Raw genomic sequence first — 24386 nt, 5'->3', positions numbered from 1 at the left:
GGAGTAAAGAACATTAATTCACACTAAAAGTATGGACAGGTCAAATTAATAATATTTTAAAAAATTAGTAAATTATATTATTAACATTGTACAAATCTTTTTCATTCACAAGCCTGAACAAAACCTACCTAAAAAAAAATAAGACCCTTTAAAAAAATGTTGCATTATTTGTAACTTGTATTTTTTAGCAATAATTTTATTTTTAAAACAACTTGAAAGGAAGTTATACACTTTTCATAAATAAATAAACATTGCAATTGGTTCAAAAGCATGCATTATAAAATATAAAGTGTAAACACACCATTGTAAAGTAAAAAACAAAAAAAAACTTTTTATCTTTATAACACAAATTCATCAATCAATTAATTCTTTTATAAGTCTGCACACACAAATTTGCCCTGAACAATGTTTTAGGTAACACTGCATTACACATCATTTGCTACTAGAAAAAACTCAAGTGATTCTTGGTAATTAAATAGTTTTGGTTTCAGATATGTAATCAGAACTTGTCCATCACCTCCAGATTTTAAGCTACTGTAGTATCTCACTACTTTATCAACAATATGTGTAATACCATACAATCAGCTCAGTTCAATAGGTTTATACTGTGAAATTAAGTTTAAATAAAAAGTTTAATGAACAAAAGGAATAAATTTTTGATAACTTCAAACAGTAACTGTATTGTATTGGTGTAAAACTCCATATATATTGTTTATATGTGCTACTTGTTCTTGATAAAATTATAATGACTTGCACCAATTTTGCTTCATTCCCATTTTCACCTTTTCTGCCCAGGAACATTTGAGGAGTCCTTCAACTGAGCTTAAAATGGGCAGAGTGATACACCTCTCTGTCAACTGCTTTTCACTCACTCACTCACTCAGTTGATTACTTTGTCTGGCTTTGTGCACACTCAAAACAAAGTCCATCTTCCTCACATCATACCTGTGATATAATCAAATAAAATCAAAATTTTGTTTTTAAAATATTTTAAACTAGTTCTCTAAACATAATTCTTTTATACTTTTTAGAAAATTATTTTATGTACTGACTGCTTTCACTTCAAGTCCAAAAACCACCTAAACAGTTTATGCTACATTTGTGTTGTACAGTTTCCAAATCTGGCTTCACACAGTGGCTAAATAAAAGAAGAGCAATTGTGTCATTGACAATTTCAATGATACAGTGTGAGCCCAAAGATCATCTAACTAACTGTTATTTTTGCATTAATATTTCTGGATATTCAGACAAAACTAAACAATACACTAAATATCCAGAGATTGCATCTGTGAAGAAACCAGTATCTCATGGGGATGATTTCCTTGTGTCACATCCAGCAGCAAAGTGGGAAATAGAAGTTATACTGCAAAAAAGACAATGAATCATCTTTACTTCCTTCATTTAGTAATTTTACCCCTGTTGCATCTCAGCATAAACTGCCTCATTTGATCACACAAGATGAGCTAAATGATCAGATTTGTGACTTGTTTTATACTGAAACAGCATGGGGAACTTTCATTTACGGCAATGGAATTTATCATAAAAGTCTTGCTTCTCACTACAGCATGCAAGATACTTTGTGTTTCTGTACAAATGTTGATGCACTAATTGAAGAATCAAGTACTGAATATACTCTCAAGAAAGAAAACATTTTACCAATTCATCTAAAGTTAGTGTGAAAACTGTGCTTTTACATAATGGGAACACTAAGCCATTGGTTCCTGTTATTAATGCTGTAAACATAGTAGAACATGCAGCTTATACCTGAAGCAATCAAATATCCACTACTGCTAAGTCTATAAAGTGAGTATACTAAACACTGTAGTCTGTCTGGGATAGCCAATATCATAAAATTCATTTTAAAAAAAAAGGAATGGCCAGTGAGAGAATTATGTTCCAGGAAAACAGAAAGTTGAGTTCCAACTTTCACTGAATCATCAAGATATGTTTCTTCCCTCACTCCATCTGTCTTATAAATTTCAAAAATTCAGTGAAGTAAAATCTAAAAGGTGGTATCTTTGTTGGGTCACAGATTTGGGAAGTGCTGATGAATGGTGATTTTGAAACATTACTCAGTCAGAAAGAACTTCCTGCAGGAAATCACTCAAACTGGTTGTTAAAATTTTCTTAGGAATTTACAGAGATGAAAACTATGTTGTGACGATTAATGATATCTCTGAGAACAAGAGGAAAACTGGGTCCAAGATGTCACTACAGTTACACTTCTCACACTTTTAATTAAGCTTCTTATCAAATGATCTAGGTGCAGTGAGCAATAATCTTGGTGAGCACTTCCCTTAAGTTATGTCTATAATAGAACAGTAACATAAAGAAAGACAGTGGAATCATGTGATGACAGAAGATTACTGTTGATTCTTATAGCATGAAACTAACAACATACATAAAAGATGCAAAAAGTCAGTCAGGTATTTTGTAAAAAGAAATAAATAATAATACCATGATGAAAGTTTTAAACATAGCTTAAGTGTATTTTCAGTATATAATTACACATTGTTTTTTAACATTCTTAAATGCAATTTTCAAGAAATAAATAAAGTTATCAGAGACAGTTATTTTCACAATATATAAGAATATTTAGAATAAACCTAACACAGCTCAAAAACTAGAGGTGATCAGTAATATTCAACAATTTTTAGAATCAGGATCAACAAACTACTCATGAACAGTTGTATTTCTATTGTAGTAGAGAAGCTTTTGTGCACAGTGTAACTTCTAAACATATAATTACTGTGCAAAATTACTCAAACACTTATATGCTTTACATATTTCTAAAAAATTACTTTGATTGAATGACTTAAGGATATTTCAACACATAAACAAAAAACATGAATTTTATCTCATAAGTACAACTCAAAGCTGATAGTTAAAACCATATATAACTTATATTATAAAGAAGCTTACACACAGAACAACGTTAAATATAAAATTTTCAAAATTACTTACAGATCAACCTGTACAAACTATATACTTCATGATATTCCTACAAGTACCTATATTCTTAGTTATGCCAACTAACAAGACATGCTTTAACAGATATGAGGTGTTCTTGCATTATAAAATCCCAGGCACCTAGTTATCATAAAAAAAGGTTAAGGAAAACTATCGTATTTATATGCAAGAAAGTATCAATTAATTGTGCAAATTTGTGGTAAGCACTGTTAAATATATGAAATATAAACAAACATTCTGAATTTAAGTGGTTTTCTACTAAATAAAACTAATTATGGCTAAATTAACTAACACATTCATGATTATTAACTTCAAAATGTAAAATAGAATTTTAGTTATAAACATTATACCATAAATTTAAGATTTTATTTCTATCTACCTTAGAAAAATAATATATTGATAATATTTATCTACTTTGTATTCAATGTTTTATTACTCTCACATTACACGTGAAGATGAAATTCTAAGAATGTTTATTTAATGTGAAGCATTGGAACCTATCATCTTGTGAATATGTGCAAATTGTATGCATGTATGATTAACTGACTACACAACAGACATTCAACTATTATTAAACTCTCGACAGTTAAAATTGATTCATTAATAATTATGGTATTAATACAGAGAATTCTCAAGTTATGTTTAATATATAACTATGATAAAAAACATCTACAGAGAGAAACTTTTTGGTAATAAAATCTACAACTGTTTCCAACTTCTGATCAAAACAAAATACCTACATAGTTCAAATAAAAATTAAACGAGTAATGAATATTATATACGTCTAACATATCACCATACTTATGATGATTAAAAGGTAATGATTCATCTGTTATGGTACCCTCAATGCAACCACATTTTTTGCTATAATCCCAAACACAAAATTCAGCTAGCTTAGGAGGTTTAGTTTTGTTCTAAACACTTATCTTAAGATAACAATGCAAAATAATCCTCATAAACAAATATATATATCAAACAATTTAACCAATTCTAAAATAAACTAACATTAAGGAAAGAAAAAATAAAACATTACTTTAATCACAGTCTACAACTATTTATCATCTTACCTTCATTCTTTCTAAATTTGAATTTACATCTGTCAAAGGCTAGTTGAGAAACTAAATAAGACTTAACTTTTAATTTAAAAAATGAAACTTGACATCTTGCAGGACATGTCTTGGAGTAAGACATCAATAGTATCAGGTTTCTTAAGGGCAACACATAACTAGGTAACTAAACATACAACTTTTCAGGTGGCTATACGTTTCCTTTTTCCTTTTTTAAAAATCAAAACATGCATAATAATTATTGGAAAGACTTTAACAATTTATAATAAAGCAAGTTATAGTGACATTTAAAATTAACTTTGATCACTTTTATGTTCCACTTACTTTTCAAGCAGAACTACAGCAACTTGTGGGTTCACCCTTCAATACTTACTATTTTCTTGTCCATAGTCATGAAAGTAGGTTGCCCAGTCCCATGTCATGAAAAGATCTAGAAGTTATAAGAAAATATAACTACAAAAATTCTGCAAGATAAATTCCAGTGCACCAAAATAAAGTAAACTGCTATACATAAATTAACTAACAAAATTACAATAAGAAGGAATTGTACACTATAAATCAGAAAGTAATAATAAGAAATCAGTTTTAGTGAAAGGAGACTGATGGACTCTGTGACTAAACTAAAATAATTGGAAGATGTGATATGAAAAAATATATGGAACTATTTTACTTGGTAGAGTTTCCACAGTTAATACATCTTTAATTATGTTTGTTTGTTTTTCAATTTCATGCAATGCTACACCAGGGCTATCTGCACTAGCCATCCCTAATTTAGAAGTGTAAAACTAGATGGAAGTCAGCTAGCTATCCCTAATTTAACAGTGAAAGACTAGAGGAAAGTCAGCTAGCTATCCCTAATTTAACAGTGTAAAACTAGACGGAAGTCAGCTAGCTATCCCTAATTTAACAGTGTAAGACTAGAGAGAAGTCAGCTAGCTATCCCTAATTTAACAGTGTAAGACTAGAGGGAAGTCAGCTAGCTATCCCTAATTTAACAGTGTAAAACTGGAGGGAATTACGCACTTTAAATACTACACATTCACACTAAGACACAACTAGCTATCATCTGATCTTAACATTAGTAACAGAAGGTGTATTTAATGGCCTAAATATAAGCATTGGGTGTAAAACATTATTATAACAAAGGCTTAGTTGAAACACTACTCCATTGAAACCCTTGGTAACTTTTATCTTACTTTATCTATACCTCAATGTTAATAAACAACTTAAAAAAATATAAATAAAATGCTATTTAACTTATGGTGGTGCAATAAGTGAGCCTAGGGTATTATTTGTTTTATAATTAAGCTTAAAAATGTACTGTGCGATAACTTACTCTAAGCTCAATAAAGACAAAATATCAATTCTAAATCTAAATAATTTCTGAATTAAATTGTTTTGTTCTATCACCAAAGTTAACAAGAATAAAAAACAAACCAATATGTATATTAAACATTCACAACATAAATACCATAGTTGACCTAACAATATCAATTGGGAGTTTTGTTACAAAACAATGATATAAATTGTATACCATTACTATTAAAAAAAGAAGCATGACACAAACTGTTTATTATATATATTAACACCAGAGGGACATTTAGAGTGTTCCTTCTACCACACACATTATACTCTTTAACACTGTAAATACCTGACAGCCATAAAGCTTCTTATTTCCAAAGAATGCAACATGTAGATCTTCAATGATTTCAGTTTACTAAAATGTTTAGTTAAAATAAAGTTAAGTTATTTGAATTTTTAAGTCTATCTCATGCTACTTTTATCATTTTTATAAAGTACTTCATAACTTGTTCTTAATGTTTCATGAAAAATTTAAAATCTTCCCAGTAACAGTAAGCAGAGCCAATCTTTATGCATATACTCAAAAGGTGATTTACAAAACTATAACTTTTATCTCTGTATTTCTATAGACTGGTGGAACTTTTAAGCGAATAGGTCTATTCAGATACCAATAACTATTTTAAATCTATTCAATGTTACACAGCGTGGCTTTCAAATGCATTACTAAACTTTTGGAAAAGAAATAGCAATAACTAACATACTGAGCAAGACTTTAAACTGAACAAAATACACGATTCATTTCAAGCAGGCCAAACTAGCCTAACAATCTTTTGACTGTTTATGTACATGTGAAACTGAATGAGTGTTTAAATCTTTATCAGTACTACATATAACCCAATAAAGGTGACATAAAATATTTTAACTAGATTGACTATTCCTTTTTTAGGATAATAAAGAGCAATGATTAGTAGGGCACATTACAAGTACAGATGTTGATGTCATTTATGTCAATAATAACAGAAGACATTCCTGTCATGTTTAGATGTACATAAAAAATGTGTGCATCACATGAAAGATGGCAGTGACAACAGTTAAAAAGATGTTAAAACAGTTTTCACATAATAGAAAAATAAAAAAAAAAAAGGAACGGAATTACAGAAAATGATAATGTAAAAAAATATACAGGAAACAATACTAATATATGGGAAATAGAAAAATGAATAAAAATATAGGTGATATTAATATATAGGAAACAATACTAATATATACGGGAAATAGAAAATGAATAAAAATACAGGTGATATTAATATATAGGAAACAATACTAATATATGGGAAATAGAAAAATGAATAAAAATACAGGTGATATTAATATATAGGAAACAATACAGGTGATATTAATATATAGGAAACAATACTAATATATGGGAAATAGAAAAATGAATAAAAATACAGGTGATATTAATATATAGGAAACAATACTAATATATGGGAAATAGAAAAATGAATTAAAATATAGGTGATATTGATAAAAAAATAAAAAATACAAAGTTGTTTTGAAATTTTTTTAAGAGATGGACAAAGGTCATTAATTCTAGGACTAAGAATGATGTCATACTGTTATAGAATTTAGCAATGCTATCCAATAAACATCCTTAATTTCTTTCTAAAAGTGGAAAAGATTCACAAATAACAATGAACAGTTGTGTTGAAACTTGAGAAAATTAAATAACCTTAAACAATATCAAACCTAATGAAGGGCAGTTGCTTGAAACACTAGTTAAATAATGTAACTGTTTTTATCCTTTTTTTAACTTTAGGTGTTTATAAAAACAATATTTCTTTTGTGAAGTAAGAGAGGATTCCATGTACTGTAGACCAGCACAGTGCTTCCTTGTACCTAGAAAAGCATGAGACCTGTACAAGTAAAACTTTATACAACCTTCCCTAACAATGGCTAGTGACCAATAAAAGCCAGCCTATTAACCTGAGACACACATCCTCTAATACAAAGAAAAAGCAATATGCAACAAAATTCACATGATACAAACGTGAAACTCCCTTGAGTTAAAAAAAGAGAAAACAGACCTCCATGATGGTCACTGAATATTTAAACTACTGTATGTATATATATATCAACCAGTCTCTGTATCAAGAAGACTAATGATTGATTTTCAGCCACGACTACAAAATAAATAGTTCTTTGAGATTTCCAAGAATAAGGAAGCAGATTATTTGTCAAAACACAGGATAAAAAGTAATGAATAACTGGTATCTAGTCGTTAATAAAAAGTTCTCAATTAACCATCAGGCTGAAGTGACCATACAGGTTACTAACCATGACAGTTCATGAGCATCAGAACTATGGGATGGACAAGACAAATACAAAAACTTGTTCACCATTTACCATTCAGATAACTAGACTAGACTGATGTTTCAGGCAAGACTAAGAAAAGAGGATTCTAAAGTATTCTAGAGATGTTTCTGAAGCAAATTAGAATGACCAAATACAAAGTTCACCAAAATAATTATAACAGAAATAAACAATCTGATTAACAATTACTTTGAACTTCTTTTAAAGCCTGTAGAAAAGTCCAGTGATTTAGTCAACAGAAAAAATAATAAAAAAAAGAGAATAAAAGCAAATAACTTCATGAAGAAATCACAATTCCAAGAATTACATGACAAAATAAGTCACTCTCACATACAGCTGTGATAAGACATGTAACTGGATTACTCGAAGTTCAAGAGAGCGAAGTCAACAAAAAATGTATCAATTACAAACATATATGTGACATTTATAATCACGAGTACGAATGCCATAAATACATTGACGGATGTCACTGACAATGAATGTAAATCTCGTGTATATATTTGGTTCCCAGACATATAAAAAGTGTTCTTGACTGAAGCTAACGGGCAAAAAATTCCAGATTAAAATGCACACAGAAGCATTTAAATGACATAGTCTTAAGTACTCACATCAGAAACTCACTGATGAGTAGTGTTGATAAACAAAATAACACTGAAAGTCATATCTGTTTATCTGATCAGAACAGCATAATTTTAAAATTAATTTATATGCAAGTTACTGAATTATGTGCAAAATTTAACTAAACATCTTTACAATCCATGCATGTGAATGAAATTAACATTATAGTATATAATTTAATGTTTATGTTATTCAAGTTTTAATTCTTTGTTACAACAGAAACATTTAAAATAAATATTTTGCTCACATAGTTTGCTTGTCACATGATCCAAGTTATATAAAAAAATCTCCAATTTAACAGAAACTGACTGTAAACACATAAGCTCACAATGCATACAACTGTCTAGATGCCAATGTATTTTCACATGTCCTTTTGAGACAGAACTGAATCCACTGCAAAAGAGAAATAGATTTTACAGCCTTTTATGGGTGCTATGCCAATCTTCTATACTTTGGAAACAAATTTATGACGTACAAGTAATTAGTTAATACAAGTGTACAAAGATGTTATAAAGAGCTCAGTTTACACTCCACTCCACCAACAGTTAATATGAAATTGGTGTACAGTTTTGTACTGAAGTCGAAGTAACAGCCTGCAGTACTATTGTCTACAGCACTTACAGTGGTTTGTTACCTCAAAATGCTATAGTTAGAGACAGTTGAATTGTACTTAAATCTAATTTTTATATTTTAGTTGACTATGTATAATTTATGTTTTAAAAATCCTATTTGAGTGATTTAATTGTTTTTATAAGCTTAACTTGTTACACAGATTGTGAAAGCTTTATAAACAAGATGGTATCTATAACAGCCATCCTGTTTTGGCAACACACCTATGTGGGGAATTTCTCAAAATAACTTCTTCATAAAAGGCCTATTGGTATCAGTTAACATATCAGAATAAATAGTGACAATGAATTTTAAAGGAGAGTTAAAAATAAACTATAAATGAAAAGATAAAGACATTAAATTATGAATATGTGAAAAAGATGACTATACTAATAAATTTCTATAAAGATGTAAAAGGTATGTACACATTTTTGTTAATTTTAAAAACATTTCCCTGCACTCTCTGTTGATGATGACAAATAGAGTTAGTAATACGGTGCATAAAAGAGAAAAAAAAGAACAAACATTTACCTTAAAAAACAACAATTGATGTTCATTTATGAGGTTCTAGAGGTTATGCAAATGAAATGTAGAAACAGTAAGTTAAAACATATTATTTTTATACTTTATGTAAAAATTACTTTGCATGTGAACTACTCAGAGTCCAAGTGTAAATAACTACATTAAATAATGAATTTTTATCAGAAAAATCCAAAAAATATTTACAAAATAAAACTTTTGCTGAAACTACTTACTTTAATGAAAGTTTGTTATCAAGTTTTAAGGAAATAATTTCATTAACTAGTTTCATTTTTGAAAGGCATTTCATGAGAGTTGCATACTTTTCTTCCTATGAGCATATATCATTCTTCAAGGTTTAATGTCTTCCATAATGTAACTGTTAATTACATATCTATATACATAATATATGTCTATGTTACATACATATACAATATTAATGACTATTGTACAGCAACCACATAAAATGTATTTAGTCCAAAAGCAATGTTTACATTACTTGTAATATCTTTTAATATGAACTTAAATAGTAGACTTTTGTAAAGGTTTACTAACCTGCCTAAGATCAGCAAAGCACATCTGAGTGCACCTTCTTCAAACCCTCTAACAGGTTCTGAATTAGCAAACACTATTGAAGACAAAAAAAACTCAGTTTAGTTTATATCCATTAGTGAATAATTATTATCTGTATTTGTTTTAAAGGCCTTAACATAAAATATTTGGATTGCCAACACAATTCAGTTTTATTGAAGCATAAAATGCTGTTTCGTTTTTGTCTTTGATCTGCTTAAACATAGTCTAGAAAGCCAACATCCAAATGCAGTGGAGATTGTGTGAAAAGTGTATCAAAATGTGTGGAATAAGATTGACCTCATCAACGTTTGTAGAAACTTACTACAATGAAAGAAGTATTTTCATAATAATGCATTATTATGGCCATCAAAACTGAACATGATTTACAATGAAATAGTTCCAAGGGCAGCAGGAAACCTGAAAGTTGTTCTTAAAAGATAAATGAACCCTTAAACAAATAATACTGTGTAAGACTATTAAGTATTCTGATTATTTACACAACTGAAAAATAAATAAGAACAAAACTACAATAAGAATTTCATTAATTAATCAACAACAAAAATAAATCTCTTCACAGAGAACTAAATCTAATTAAAAAAATACAATTCATAATTGACCTAAAACTTTAAGAAGTTAATTATTCTTGGGTATCTTTGAAATTAGGTTTTGATAAAAATGGTTTTATGTTTCAGATGTGGTTTAAATAAACAGTTTCAATTTTAAGGTAATAACATTAAAGTGTGATGGTCCATAAGGTACAAATTTTCCAAACTCTTAAAATTTCTTGATTTGCATATACTGTGTTAACCTTATTTCCCCAGATGTTAAAAGCTTTAAAAAATAACAACAAAAGCACTTTCAATTTTGTCCATAAATCATCCATAAAAAGATCATAGCATAATGTGTTTGCTAAATGCAAAATTTCCACCTTCAGTCATTGTCTAATCAAACAGAAATACCTTTGTTGCAATATATGGAAAATAGTCAAATAATGAAACTGTTATTATATTAACGTCTATCTTTATATTGTGCTGTTTGTGTCCCAAGAACCACAGTATTTACATTATACATACATTGTACCTCACTACTATAACAACTGAATAAAACAAGCTAAACCAGGTTAATATATGTGATTCATCCTCACTGTCAAGGTGAATTCAGAGAAAGTACACTTTACTTAAAGAGATGGGACTAAATATTTGTCCACAGAAAACCATCCTTTCATTTTCACTACTGGCTTACATTATGCACTATATCTTATTAGTATGATAAAGCTGACTTAAAACTGTAAAATGTTCAAAGTTGCATCACCTACTTCAATCTTTTTTTATCTACCTTTGTACTAAACTCACTGACTTTAATCTTTTTGGTCTTCTAGAAATTTTTCCCTCCGTCCAGGATGTTTTTTGGCCTCTAAATTAACAAGTTAGGGCTGAGAGATGCCTTGGGTCTCTTTTACAACTGGATGATATATCCATATCAAGGCTTACAATATAAAATTGGATATAAGGCACCTTGTTAATTTGGAGGCCAAGAAAACATACTAGAGAGAAGGAAAAATTTCTAGATGATCCCAATTTTCATGAAAATATAGGTGATTTTCAACAAAATAAGATATTAAGCAGGGCAACAGTGAAAGTTATGTTTCCTATACAGAAAATGTATTTCATATAACTAGTCTCATTTAGTGCTGCCCTTTATGTGAAAAAAAAGAAAGAAAAACATGCCACAAGCCTTTTTCCTCCCTTCCTTTGGAAATGACTCATTTTAATGTCCCTCGTGCAAATTATCGTGGATAATCCTCCACAAAGGAAAGTGCTATACACTCATTATACGTGTGACTTCCTCTATTCAGTTCTATCAAATTACTGTTTTGAGTTTTAGTGGAGAATTGAATCACTCATTTTCAGTGGAGAGGAAGTACATTTTATGTATCGAAAAACTAACTTCTGATATGGTAAATTAGCTTATATAATCAGATAGAATCACACACTGAATTGGTGCAAGGGAAGAAAAGAAGCACCCTTTGAAAGAGTACAAAGGACACACCTTATGTCTAAAGAATTAGATATGTAGATATGATGTGGGAAACTACACTACTTCTAAATCAGCCATACTCTTCACCAATCTGGGAAATGTGTTGTATATTCTGGTAGACAAAAACTGAGAAGTAAATCCAATTAGTATTGGGGAAAAATGGAAGTGTCCCCAGACACAAAGTGGCTAGGACATGATGGACTGTACTTGACAACTACATCCAAAATCTGTGCTGCTGGAAACTGACACAGATAGAGAGGGTGGGTGTAGAATGAGGATCATACCATCTTCACCTGAAATTAATGAGACCAGAAGGGATATCAAACCCCTGACTCCTGAAGAGAGAGTATGATAAGAATAGAAAATGGTATATCAACTTAGAAAACCTGATGTCCTGGATTGAAAAAATGTGTATGAGAGAGAAATTGACCAGAACCAACCTAAGACAAATAACATCTTCAGAATAAGCTACACAAAAGACAGTTGAAGGGAAAGAACCACAACAATCCCAAGTTCCTCCACCATGCTGTATCAAGGCGATTGTAGGACGTAGGCACCTATTGTTTGTTGGCCCTACCAGCCATATAAGTTAAACCAAAATTAACTTTTAAGGAAACTTTTCATGGACCTATAGTTTTCATAGGCCCCAGGCACTGTGCCTAATAAATAATTCAGCCCTGCCTCCACAATAAGATAAAGTATAATTGAAGGAGGAAGTCAAACATATTCACTACAATGTGCAAAAACTTATGTTTTTTGCTTTTACTCTATATTATAAAACAAAAAAAGGAGACTTAGAAACTGATTGAAAGACTATGACAGATAGCCAGTCTTCAGTTTTAATAACAACAACAAACAGCTGGAATAGAAACTGTGAAAGAGATGATTTCCAGATTCAATGTTCTGTTGGACAGAAGGTCTTGAACTACCTCCAACAGAAGCTGGCTGTTAATGGGATCCTGAGGAAGGAAAGAAATGGATATCTGTGATAAAAAGAGGAAGGTAAAGGAAGCATAGGACATGTTCAAAGAATCCACCAATCTGTGGTGAAACACTGCCAAGGGGAAGAAAGTCACACAACTGAGCTCCCATCCAGTTATCAACTGGTACTGTTGATATTATGATAATCTACACTGAAAAAAACACCTGGAATGAGGAACAGGTAAAAGCTGGGAAGCACCAGGATGGGAAACAGGAATAGGGGCTTGTCTCGATTCCAACTGTGGCAAATGAGCTACCAAAAACGAAAGGATAGAGTGTTCCTAGCATGCAATTCCAAAGGGTCTGGAATACGTTTGAAAATATACTAAGAAACAGAGCTACACATGATTTCCTAAGTGGGCAGCAAATAAATCTGACAGAAGGCTGCATTTTGACCCAGTACGTTTCAACAACAGAAAAATTATGTATGCAAGGTGAGAGTAGAGAATGAAAATAGATTCCAACACCTATGAGTCTTAAAACGGATAGGCTACTTGATGGTTCGTCAAACAAACTATTCACAGCAAATAGGAAGCAAGACATGCTGGAACTCTCAACCAATTATGAAGTAAAATGCTTTGTATGAACCCTAATAACCAAAGAAAGTGGGAAACTGAATAAGGTAAAGAAGAACTAAGAACTATCATACAACAAAAAAGGATGAGGATTGTAGGAAATCATAAAAAAGGATAAAACATCACATACCTGAGGAATCATACCTAAATACGCAATATTAAACCGAGCTGACTCTGCAGGAGGTGTATAGGGTAACATTAGAAAATTCCTGTGGTGAGAAAATGGTATAAATATCTTTCTCGGAATGAACAGGTTCAGATTGTTCATGAGATGAATAACTTCAAGAGAAAGTGGCTGACTCACAGATTGACCAGTCTCTCACTGAATAATTGCAAATAATTCCATTAACAGGGTTGCTTGCACCTCCAGCCATAGTTACAAAACCGGAACTCTGGGCTATATCTACCTCACGTGCTTCGTAAGCACTCACGAATTTTTCAAAAACAAACATGTACAATATTATATCAACTATACCTTGTCCTATCCATTGCCGACGATCAAACACAATAAGAACAATATTTATATAAGCAGCTTGTCACAGCAACGAATCTTACGGTGAAGACGTTTTCTAAACTGATAGAGTGTAATCACAATTCATTGTACTTGAGAGAAGACATTGATATTAGGCCTATGATGTTATTAACTATACGATTTTTATATTCAGCCCCCTAGGTATCTTCATGGGAGAAAATAAATAAATTTCTTTTTCTTATAATTCTGTTCCAACCAGTATGTAAACAGTTTGTTTATGATGCTTTTATTTTTTAATATTTTAACTCAAATTTGGGAAACTTAAGGGAAGAATAGAAACTTTTTAAATTCCGTATATGTAATTTACCTGCCAGGCGAGTTGTTTGAACTATTTTCACAACAATAATTGTGATTATTTAGCAAGTATTATTGTGAAACAACAATGTCTTATTTTGTAATAAAATAACGTAAACATTAGATGTTTTTTCACACGTATCAATTTGTATATTTTAAATTCAAATCAAAGCTCTTTAAAAATGGAACTGTGGTTTCTGTTGCCTCATCATAAATTTCACACCTTTTAGTTTCTGTAATTTGTCTCCGTAACTTTTATCAGCTCTTAGTGTTTAATCCGGAACTCCGTAACTTTTATGATATATTGTTGTGAGGTTTCTTTGTTGCCTCTAAGCATGATGCGAAACAACAATATCTTATTTTGTGATAAAAATAACGTAACCACTAGACGTTTTTTTCACACATTTTTGAATTTATATATTTTAAATTCAAATCAAAACTGTGTAAAGATGGAATTTTGGTTTCTGTAGCCTCATCATAAATTTCACACCTTTTAGTTTCTGTACTTTGTCAGCTTTTACCGTTTAATACGTAACTCCATAACTTTTATCAGCTTTTAGTGTTTAATCCGGAACTCCGTAACTTTTATATCATATTGTTTGTTCTTACGTGCTTACAATATTTATAATATTAACAATGAAACAGTATCTTAGCAACACAGATAATTAGGAGACATTTTGTAAAAAGTTAAAGCTACTACTGCAAGCAGATTTTAAGATACAGAGATGGTGAAGTTCTTTTTCAAAACATTGATTTTTATGGCATTCTATGCTCTAATAATAGCAATGCCTGCACACATCAAACTTAAGCCTGAAAATATTGTACTTGGCGCCCCACAGGTGATTCCGTGTGTCCCTGACGGCATTGGAATCAAAAGATATACCTTTGATGTTTTTCAGTATTATTGGTTTGGCCCCTACGGTGGAATATCAACAGACGATAATAAAATTCGGATAAACAAAGCCACGGGAGATTTGATGATTTATAAATTTGATTTTTCTGATACCGGTGTGTATAAGTGCGTTATTGAATACACAAGAAACTGGGAGATAAAAGCACAAAAACCAATTTTCATCACTCATTTCTTGGAAGGTAAATGCTTATAAGAATCGATTTTGGTAGTGTTTAGAAGTAAAAAAAAACTTTAAATTATGGATCGGATTCCATCCATTTTTACTACAATTTATGTAAAGTGTTATAAGTTCGATATATATTTAATGATTGTACATTAATTTTCCAAAATCCATGAAATCACCTTTCCAACTACCAACATACAGCTCACCGCCATTGTTTCCGCGTTAAGCCTGCAGTGTTAAAATGTTGAAAATCAAATTTTTTGTCTGCAGATATAAATTTATCATTACGAAATAATTTTTGATTTATTATTATTATATACAATAACTAAATACATACATAGATATGAATAAATTTAATCAATAGCATTACACAATTAATGAAATTAGACATTCCGTGAAGTCAGAAAACGAGATAACCTTATGTTAGAAATTAGAAAGGTTTTGTTGTTTTCCTTACAAGTCATAGAACAAATAATTTTAAAAAATCAAAAGTGTTGAATGATTTCTTTAATCGTCTGTGAAAATATTGAAATTACAAAATGCTACAGTGTTATAGCAGAAAAATGTTTCTTTTGTTACAAACACACAGTAAGTTCTGGTATTCAGAGACATTGTTTAGCCACTTTTCACATCCAAGCGATGAAACGATACATTCTTATCATTTGAAATAAGAAAGTTTGAAGAGCTTATTTGATTAACTATATTTGTTACTGAGCATATCTTTAATTTTGATCTGAGTGTAAGACTAGAGGGAAGGCAGCTAGTCATCACCACCCACCGCCAACTCTTGGGCTACTCTTTTACCAACGAATAGTGGGATTGACCGTCACGTTATAATGCCCCCACGGCTGAAAGGGCGAACATGTTTGGTGTGATGGGGATTCGAACCTGCGACCCTCAGATTACACGTCGAATGCCTCAACACATCTGGCCATTCCGGGCCTTTAATTACCAAAATTTGCGTTTTCATATAGCAAAGCTACAAAGGGATATCCGCTGTACCAACCGAGGGGAAATCGAACCCTTAACTTTAGCATTGTAAATCCTTATTTATTATTAATTATGAAAATACATTGAGTTGAAACCTCCTGTGACCTACGATACAATAGATAAAGAACAAGATAAGCTATATTTGTTAGATTTTGTTTATACCTTACAGGATTTCCAATGTATGAGCTTTCACGAAGAAAAGTAGTTAATAATTTGTTATGAGCCTAAAGTGTCATATCAGGTCAAAAATTACTCTAGTGGCCCAGCAAACTGTCTGCGTGCTTCCAATGCAAGAAACCGGGTTTCGATATCCGTGATGGGCAGAGCATAGATACCCCATGATGTAGTGTTGTGCTAAATTACAAATAAATAGTGCAAAATATTATTTCTTATGTCAACAATACTTGAACTACGAACCATCTTATACTTTATTTTAGCATGCGTACAACCAAGTGAAAACTACCAATGTCCTGAAGGACTCACACTGAGACATAACCTGTGTTGTAAGTTGTGCTTTCCTTCAAAGCGTTTACATGTGTGATCAGTATTTGTGAATTCTAATTTTAAATAAATCGAAAAGGAAAAACTGTTTCGAACAAACTAAGCAATAAATTAGTTATTATATACTCCATCTATTATTTTATTTTTAATTGTCAAAGTTAACATTGTAAACATTTCAAGCTTTTTTCTTAGATCCAAGTCAACCAGGAACGGAGGAAGAAACATACGTTCCTTCTCCAAGGAAAAGTAAGTTATGCTACATATAAGATTACGTAAAACGTACCTTTAACGTGAAATAATATGTGTGGAAAGGTTGTTGACAAAATGTCGTGATGGAAAAATATTACTGTGACGATGTTTGTGTTGACGAGTGTTGTTCTTTCTTCCCATTAAATTTATTCAATCCCTTATTCATGAAGGTAAAAAAATGTAGTAATGTGTGAAGACCCGATCTCTTATAATATTCCAGTACATTGTGGACATTATTTTCTATTCTAAATAATAAATATCTTACCATTTCACCACTCATAGCAACTCAGGTAAAACACGATTCACCAAACCACGTCTATCATTCCCACTAATTCACTGTTCACAGTTTGAGCTTTTCTGTTGTCTGAAGTACGTTTTTAGACCAGTAATTGTATGCCATAAGTATTTTCCTCCTCCTAGTATTGTTGTATTATTTAAACCTTGACTATTTTATAAAAAACTGGTTGACTCGAACAGAGTTTTACATTAGTTTACAATAAAAAGACCGTCCATGTACTTTCCCTTTGAATTGTTACCAATAGTTTTCCAATATATTCTCTTTCGTTTGTAGTTCATTTAGACACTAATTACAGATTTCTTTGAATAGTGAAACATATAAACAGTATTCAGTTTACAAATTGCTAGTAAGTAAGTGTCGACAATCATACATCCTTGGAAGTCTGAGAACTTGTTACTTTTGCCTTTTGTCTTGTTACAAATATATATAACTGCTGTAATGGTGGTCAGTCACGTGACGCATCAAATGATCATCCTGGTTTGATATAAAAACACAGTCAGTGTATTTGATTGTCATAAGATATGATAAGTAAATATCTTTACTTGGATTATCAAGGAAAAAAGTAAATCTAAAGTGATACTTTACACTTCTTTACCCGTACTGTTTTATCCATGTGCATTAAACTTATACGTGTTTGAATAAATAAATAGAATAAATATTCTATTTCAAAATAGAATAAATAAATAACTCAGAACGCTGTGGTTATCTTGTTATTTTCACTGTAAGTATACCAAATGAAACGTAGCCTTCTCCAATACTGTCATATAACAAAAAACAAATTGCACTTGACTAACTAACTTTCTTTTTAACTTGTATTTTTCCATTTCAGCACCATCCATGTCAGAACATACGATTCCATTGGTAACTGCTGCAGTAGGAATACCACTTTTGTTAATTTTTCTAAGGTAAGAACAAAACAGTATTTTTTTATGTTTTGTTGAATAGATCTTAATATAATTTCTAAGTTATTAATAGTTGAACCATGTGTGTACATACTTAATAATGAATTTAAAGGGGCTGAGAAATAAAAAATATATTAGTTACTTTATTTTCATTAGAATGATAAATATTCAAAAGGTTACAAACGCTTGCATTAATAAGAAATATATAAGGGGAAATTAGCATCATTAGTTTACAATAAAGTGTATTTTAAGTGTGGAGATTCACTTAAAGCTTAAATTGTGGATCACTTTTTACAATATTACAAGTTCTTCTGATGAAAAACATTCCTTGTAAGTATGTTATTGTTCAACCTGTTTTTTATATGTAAATACAATAAGGTACTGTGCGTGTCAGTAGAAATACTTGAAATTTAAACGTGTAAAATATGGGTAACCTAAGTTATTACAATTCGAGTACTTGAGATAAATATAAAAGGCATTTTCATTCAAAAAAGTTTTTAACTAATTAATGATTTTCAGTTTATTTCAATATGGTCTTAAAATTGAAATTTATCAGCGAGTATAATAATTATTCAATTATCCCTCTTGAGCTATAACATTTTATTCCTGTTTACATTTGTTATCTTTATTTTAAAGAGATGCAGCAGGGGTCAACTTGCCATGTCCACCGTGGGGAACTGAACCCGCCTATTTTAGTGTTATATGTTCATATACTTACTAACGTTCCACTGGGAGAGAACGTCCCTGTGGATGTCGTTGTTAAATATTATTATTTCTAGATTATAATTATATTCCATTTTTAATTGACATAACACTGATGTACAAATAAGAGTCAAATTAAATCATCCATGTTATTTATTACCGCTTTTCTTTTGTAGTGTCATTATTTGGAAGTGCAATTGTTGTAGATGTAAAAGAGTAAAATCAGCTAACACAGAAGACCATACAAATAAAGATGATAGAAAAAAAATTAAATATTCACTTGTACCACAAAAAGATGAAGATCAGTCTGTTAATACAAACGAGAAGAGAAAATGTAAAAGTATAAAAGAGAAGAGGGCCAAAAACGTTCAGAATTTTCATCTTCCTGAAGTAAGTATTGTGATAACGGGAAATGTCATCACATTTCACTATTTCATACCGAGTGTCTGGGACTTACAACGCTAGAAACCGGCTATCGATAGTCGTGGTGGGTAGAGCACAAATAGACGAACATAACAAGAATGTAATATACCTTCAGTCACATATATTTACTTACTTTCTATACATTTTATGCTGGTGTTCTGCGTGAAGTTTAGACACCGTTATAAATATAATGTATTAAGGCTATAAACTTTACACTCTAATCTTCCACCTTATAAGAAACGTTTAAATTTAATGGTATCGATTTTTAGAAGGAAATTGCAGTCGGTTTAAATGGATACTTGATAACAAGCTTCTAGAGACGTTGTGTGTAGATATATACATGTAATACAGGTTTCTTCTTTATCATTGCAGCCATCTCAAAACATTTTGGAAATTGTTGTACTCTATTGACTCTGTTTATGAGTCATGTGTTTTCACAGTTATTGACACAGTTACAGATGAATCTTAACTTGTTATAGGTATACAACAACAACTTTATGCCATGTCGCTTAGCAACAAAAGTATAACCTGATATTCTTGTTAATCTGTGTACTCAAAGTACAAAGTGAAATGTATGAACAACAAAACTGTAAAAATTACATATTTTCTACTGTATTAACATTTGGGAAGATATATGAAAGATGCTTCTAATATGACCATTTTAAAACGGTTCCACTTGGATAGAAGCTGTTTCAAATTATGGTTCTAAGCCCGCTACGGGGAAAGGAAGGCGTTTTATCAGTATTTTATCTCATGGTTTTCATTGATCTGGTCACATATAAGGGAGACAATTATTCATGTCGTTAGATAACTTTTCATTAATTATGAAGTTACGTAAATTCCGTCCAAGGGATAAGCACTTGCGCTGGTATATAATACCATTATATACTATTATATTCATTATATATAATACCATTATATTCTTCATTACCATTCAAGCCGTCTCCAAACCTTTAATAAATGTTTATTCTATAGATTTGTACTGCATGACTCTGTTTATGAGTCATTACCTCGTAAAGTTGGGTTGTACTCATTCCATTTAGTAGTAGAGAGACATATATACGTATGATGTATAATGTGAGGACTTCCATCCTTCATATACTACAACTGCTAATTTAGTTGTGTAAGACTAGAGGGAAGGCAGCTGCTAGTCATCACCACCCACCGCTAACTCTTGAGCTATTCTTTTGCCAACGAATAGTGGGATTGACCGTCACATTATAATGCTCCCACGGCTGAAAGGGCGAGCATGTTCGGTGTGACGAGGATTCGAACCCACGACCTTCGAATTACGAGCCGAGCGCCTTAACCACCTGGCCATGCCGGGACATTTATATTTGCTTATTTTCTTTTGCTGTTTAACAAATCGGCATTAGCCAAATTTTCTTTGCTTGGATAACTGTAGAACTTTGATGTATCTTATCTGATGTTCAAACACCCCTTTCGTCATGCCAAAATTTTAAACAATAGAAATTCTCTAACAAGTTTACATTTATGCTAGCTAGAAACTTTCTCATTAAAAACACTGGACTCATTTACGCACCACATAGAGTTAAAAATGTGTTTTATTTTACTTTTTATGAAGCATCATTATTGTCGTGTTTGTATTCTTTTTGCGCTTTAGTTCAAATCGATATTGATGAATTTCGCAGCGCCATCTCGATGTTAAACTGTTTCCAAACAAATATTAAAATATTCGAATTTTAAATACAAAGGCACCCATAGATTAAGGACATCTGGTGGAGCCCAGTAATAGGACCGAACACTAATATCTCTAAAAGTCTGGTATTAATGCTCATGGTGAGCAGACACAGATTGTCCGTTTTGAAGTTTTCTGATAAAAAAAAAACAACAAAAACAGCGTAGAGTAAAATTCTCGATAATTGCAGCAACTAAATTAAAATATACATCACGCAATTTATCATTCTTAAAAGTATAGTTGTTGGTTCCAACGTTTTTTATTTCAATTTCTTTTTTAGTTTGATTATTTTTGAAATTCTCAAATTTCTAATAACGCTTGTTAGTAATTGTTCACATTTTGTTCTGTTTAGTACTGGAGACATATCGTACTTTCTACAGAGTTTTCCCCGAAGTAAAGTTGTAAATATTTCGACATGCACAAGATAAACATTCCCTTCCCTTTTTACTTATTAGAAATCAATTTATAGAGTCAATTAGTTTGCTCAAAATTTGGATATTTCAATAAAAGTGTTGTTCGAAAACGTATTTGAATTGATATCCACCAAATTTATATAGCCCAGTTATCGGTAGTTTCATTGTATTAATTTTCAAGAGGTAATTTCTATATAATGATAACTAACATCAACCTATCCTGATTCTTGTTATTTTTAGAAAGAAACAAAGGCGAATGTTTTCACCAATAGGAAGGACATCCAAAATAGCAATGACTCAAGTGAAATAACAAACATTATCACAAGTCTTGAAGGATCACATGCCAAATATTTTATAACAAGACAGCCTCATAAATATAAACCAATTATCTCATATATATCAGAAACTCCGTTAACTGAAAGGAAGAAGGTACCTTCACCTTGTCGACGTCACAACAAATTTACGAAATACAAATCAATGAGACCTCTCTACTTCAAAGAACTGCGAGATTTGTTTAACGAAAGGAAATCATCAGAGTCAGAGGGTTCTGAGGACTAGAGTCGACAGACAAATTGAGAAACGTAAGCTCCTGATACATTGTTAGATCCACAAGAATTTTTTGACTAGTGTTTAACCGAATTAGAAAGCCAGATGCAAGACAACAACAGAATAACTTCTATGATCGGACGATTTTCTTCACTAATAAGAGACAATGACTCTCGATTTATGTTTTCTTGTCCCGGACTTTCACAAACTTCACATCGATAAAAAAATTAAAATAAAATGTATGTAAATAGAAAATAAAAGTTATAGAGTATTTTAAAATTGCCTGTTTTATCGCTTTAAAAATCCATGTTTGTTTCAAAGAAAATGATTATTTATTACAGAAGCTTTATAAATTATAACTTCACTGTAGACACACAAGTTGGGGAAAGAATGATTTCAAATTAGTAATTAATATTTTTTGGATATACAAAACTGTTTAGTTTAAGAGTTATTATTCAATTTATTTGGTGAGTTAATATTTAATGATTTAAAAAAATAATAGTGATTAATTAAGTTCAGTTGTATGACGTGGCAAACAAACAAACTTACCACGTTATACAAACAAACTTACCACGTTGATAGCCCTCGAGTAGCTTTGTTCTAGCCGTCCCTAATTTAGTAGTGTAAGACGAGAGAGAAGGCAGCTAGTCATCACCACCCACCGCCAACTCTTGGGCTACTCTTTTACCAATGAATAGTGGGATTGATCATCATATTATAACGCCCCCACGGCTGGGAGGGCGAGAATGTTTCGTGCGACCGGGATTCGAACCCCCGATCCTCGGATTACGAGTCGAATGCCATGCCGGCCTTCCATCTACTGTCACTATCAATTTTCATACTATAATGGAGCGCCACCGCTAGTACAGCGGTAAGTCTGTGCATTTTCAAGGTTAAAATCATCGGTTTGTTTCCCCTCGGTGAGCTCAGCAAATAGCCTGATGTAATTTTGCTATAAGAAAAGCACACACTAAACAATCATTTGTAGGTGACAGTGTGTTCATACGCATAAAAGTAGGTCGAAGTTGTTTAAATGAACTTATTAATAACTAAAATACTCATGCTTGTTTGTTTGTTTTTTAATTTTGCACAAAGCTACTCGAGGGCTATCTGCGCCAGTCGTCCCTGATTTAGCAGTGTAATACTAGAGGGAAGGCAGCTGGTCATTACCACCCACAGCCAACTCTTGGGCTACTTTTTTACCAACAAATAGTGGAATTGACCGTCGCATTATAACGCCTCCACGACTGAAAGGTAGGGCTGTGACGATTACACGATTAACCGGTTACGGTTCGGTTATTGCTCTTTACCGGTTACGGATTTCCTAACCGATTAATCTAAGATTTTTTTCCGAGAAAAATAAACGAGGGAAAACAATACGATTGTCGACATGTATATATTCCATTATTTGACCTTGACATCGGTATGTTTGCCTGTCGTGATTTTACGAACTGCTTGCCTTTTTGTTTAGTTGAATTTTCGTTGTTGTTGTTGTTGACCTTTAGAGTTTTTGTTTACGTTTGGTGCGGCCGTCACGGGCAAATTCCTGTTTTGATATCTGATTACTTGAACGGCTAATGAACGCACGATGTCATCTAGCTTAGAAAGTGGTCGGAGATCTATTATCTGGGATCATTTTGACTTGACAGATTTAGATTTGAGTGAAAAAGATGGGCCTGTGGCTGGAAAACGACAAACGTCTTTAAAAGGCTGGCATACATCCGTATGCCGACAGTAAATAGCTACTTAGCCTCAGCATATGAAGAGTGCAAAGCAGAAGTTGTGGAAGAAATGTCAGGGAAAACAGTTGCTATTACAACTGACCTGTAGACCAACTTGAAGATGAAGCCGTTCATTACGCTTACTTGCCATTTTTTGACTGCGGAGTGGGAACTCAAGACCAAAGTTGTTGCTACTCGGGCAATAGATGACCGCCATACAGGGGTGAACATAGCACAACATGTCACAGATATTGCTGAGGAGTTTGAGCTTGATGCTATCTCTGCCCTAGTCACGGACAATGCGTCCAACATGAAAGTCGAAGGAGGCCAAATTAGAACATATGTTTTGTTTCTCACATAGCTTACAGCTGGCTATCACCGATGCTCTCAAGGAACCTAACATCGCCAAAGTTCTT

General features: G+C 31.7%; 2 protein-coding genes across 19 annotated transcripts in view; one reads left to right on the top strand and one right to left on the bottom strand.

Moving 5' to 3' along the window:
- The window catches only part of LOC143242409 (uncharacterized), a 343467-nt gene that overhangs the window by 831 nt on the left and 318250 nt on the right, over positions 1 to 24386 (bottom strand). The window contains exons 1-5 of one of the 16 annotated variants that reach the window (XR_013022623.1): positions 14180 to 14479; positions 10014 to 10086; positions 8578 to 8723; positions 4411 to 4467; positions 1 to 945 (exon numbers count right to left, since the gene is read on the bottom strand). The gene's annotated coding sequence lies outside the window, so the exon portion shown is untranslated. Of the gene's footprint in view, positions 946 to 2964; positions 3961 to 4361; positions 4468 to 8577; positions 8724 to 10013; positions 10087 to 13754 lie in introns of those variants that run through there. The other 15 variants (XR_013022613.1, XR_013022612.1, XR_013022615.1 and 12 more) reach the window with 15 other exon arrangements.
- LOC143242411 (uncharacterized) lies at positions 9093 to 22464 on the top strand. 3 transcript variants are annotated; one of them, XM_076485775.1, is made up of 5 exons: positions 9093 to 9356; positions 16954 to 17019; positions 17210 to 17263; positions 18394 to 18469; positions 21944 to 22464. In XM_076485775.1, exons 1-5 carry the CDS (start codon positions 9320 to 9322, stop codon positions 22011 to 22013), a joined length of 303 nt encoding a protein of 100 aa, XP_076341890.1. In that variant the 5' UTR covers positions 9093 to 9319; the 3' UTR covers positions 22014 to 22464. The 3 variants fall into 3 exon arrangements, with proteins under 3 accessions (XP_076341890.1, XP_076341889.1, XP_076341891.1); XM_076485774.1 differs by lacking the exon at positions 21944 to 22464 and adding an exon at positions 19103 to 19332; XM_076485776.1 differs by lacking the exons at positions 18394 to 18469; positions 21944 to 22464 and adding an exon at positions 19103 to 19332.

This window comes from Tachypleus tridentatus, unplaced genomic scaffold (genome assembly GCF_004210375.1).
Source record: "Tachypleus tridentatus isolate NWPU-2018 unplaced genomic scaffold, ASM421037v1 Hic_cluster_2, whole genome shotgun sequence".
NCBI lineage: Eukaryota > Metazoa > Arthropoda > Merostomata > Xiphosura > Limulidae > Tachypleus > Tachypleus tridentatus.
Note: the sequence above shows the minus strand (reverse complement) of the source record. Positions and strands in the feature narration are given on the sequence as shown.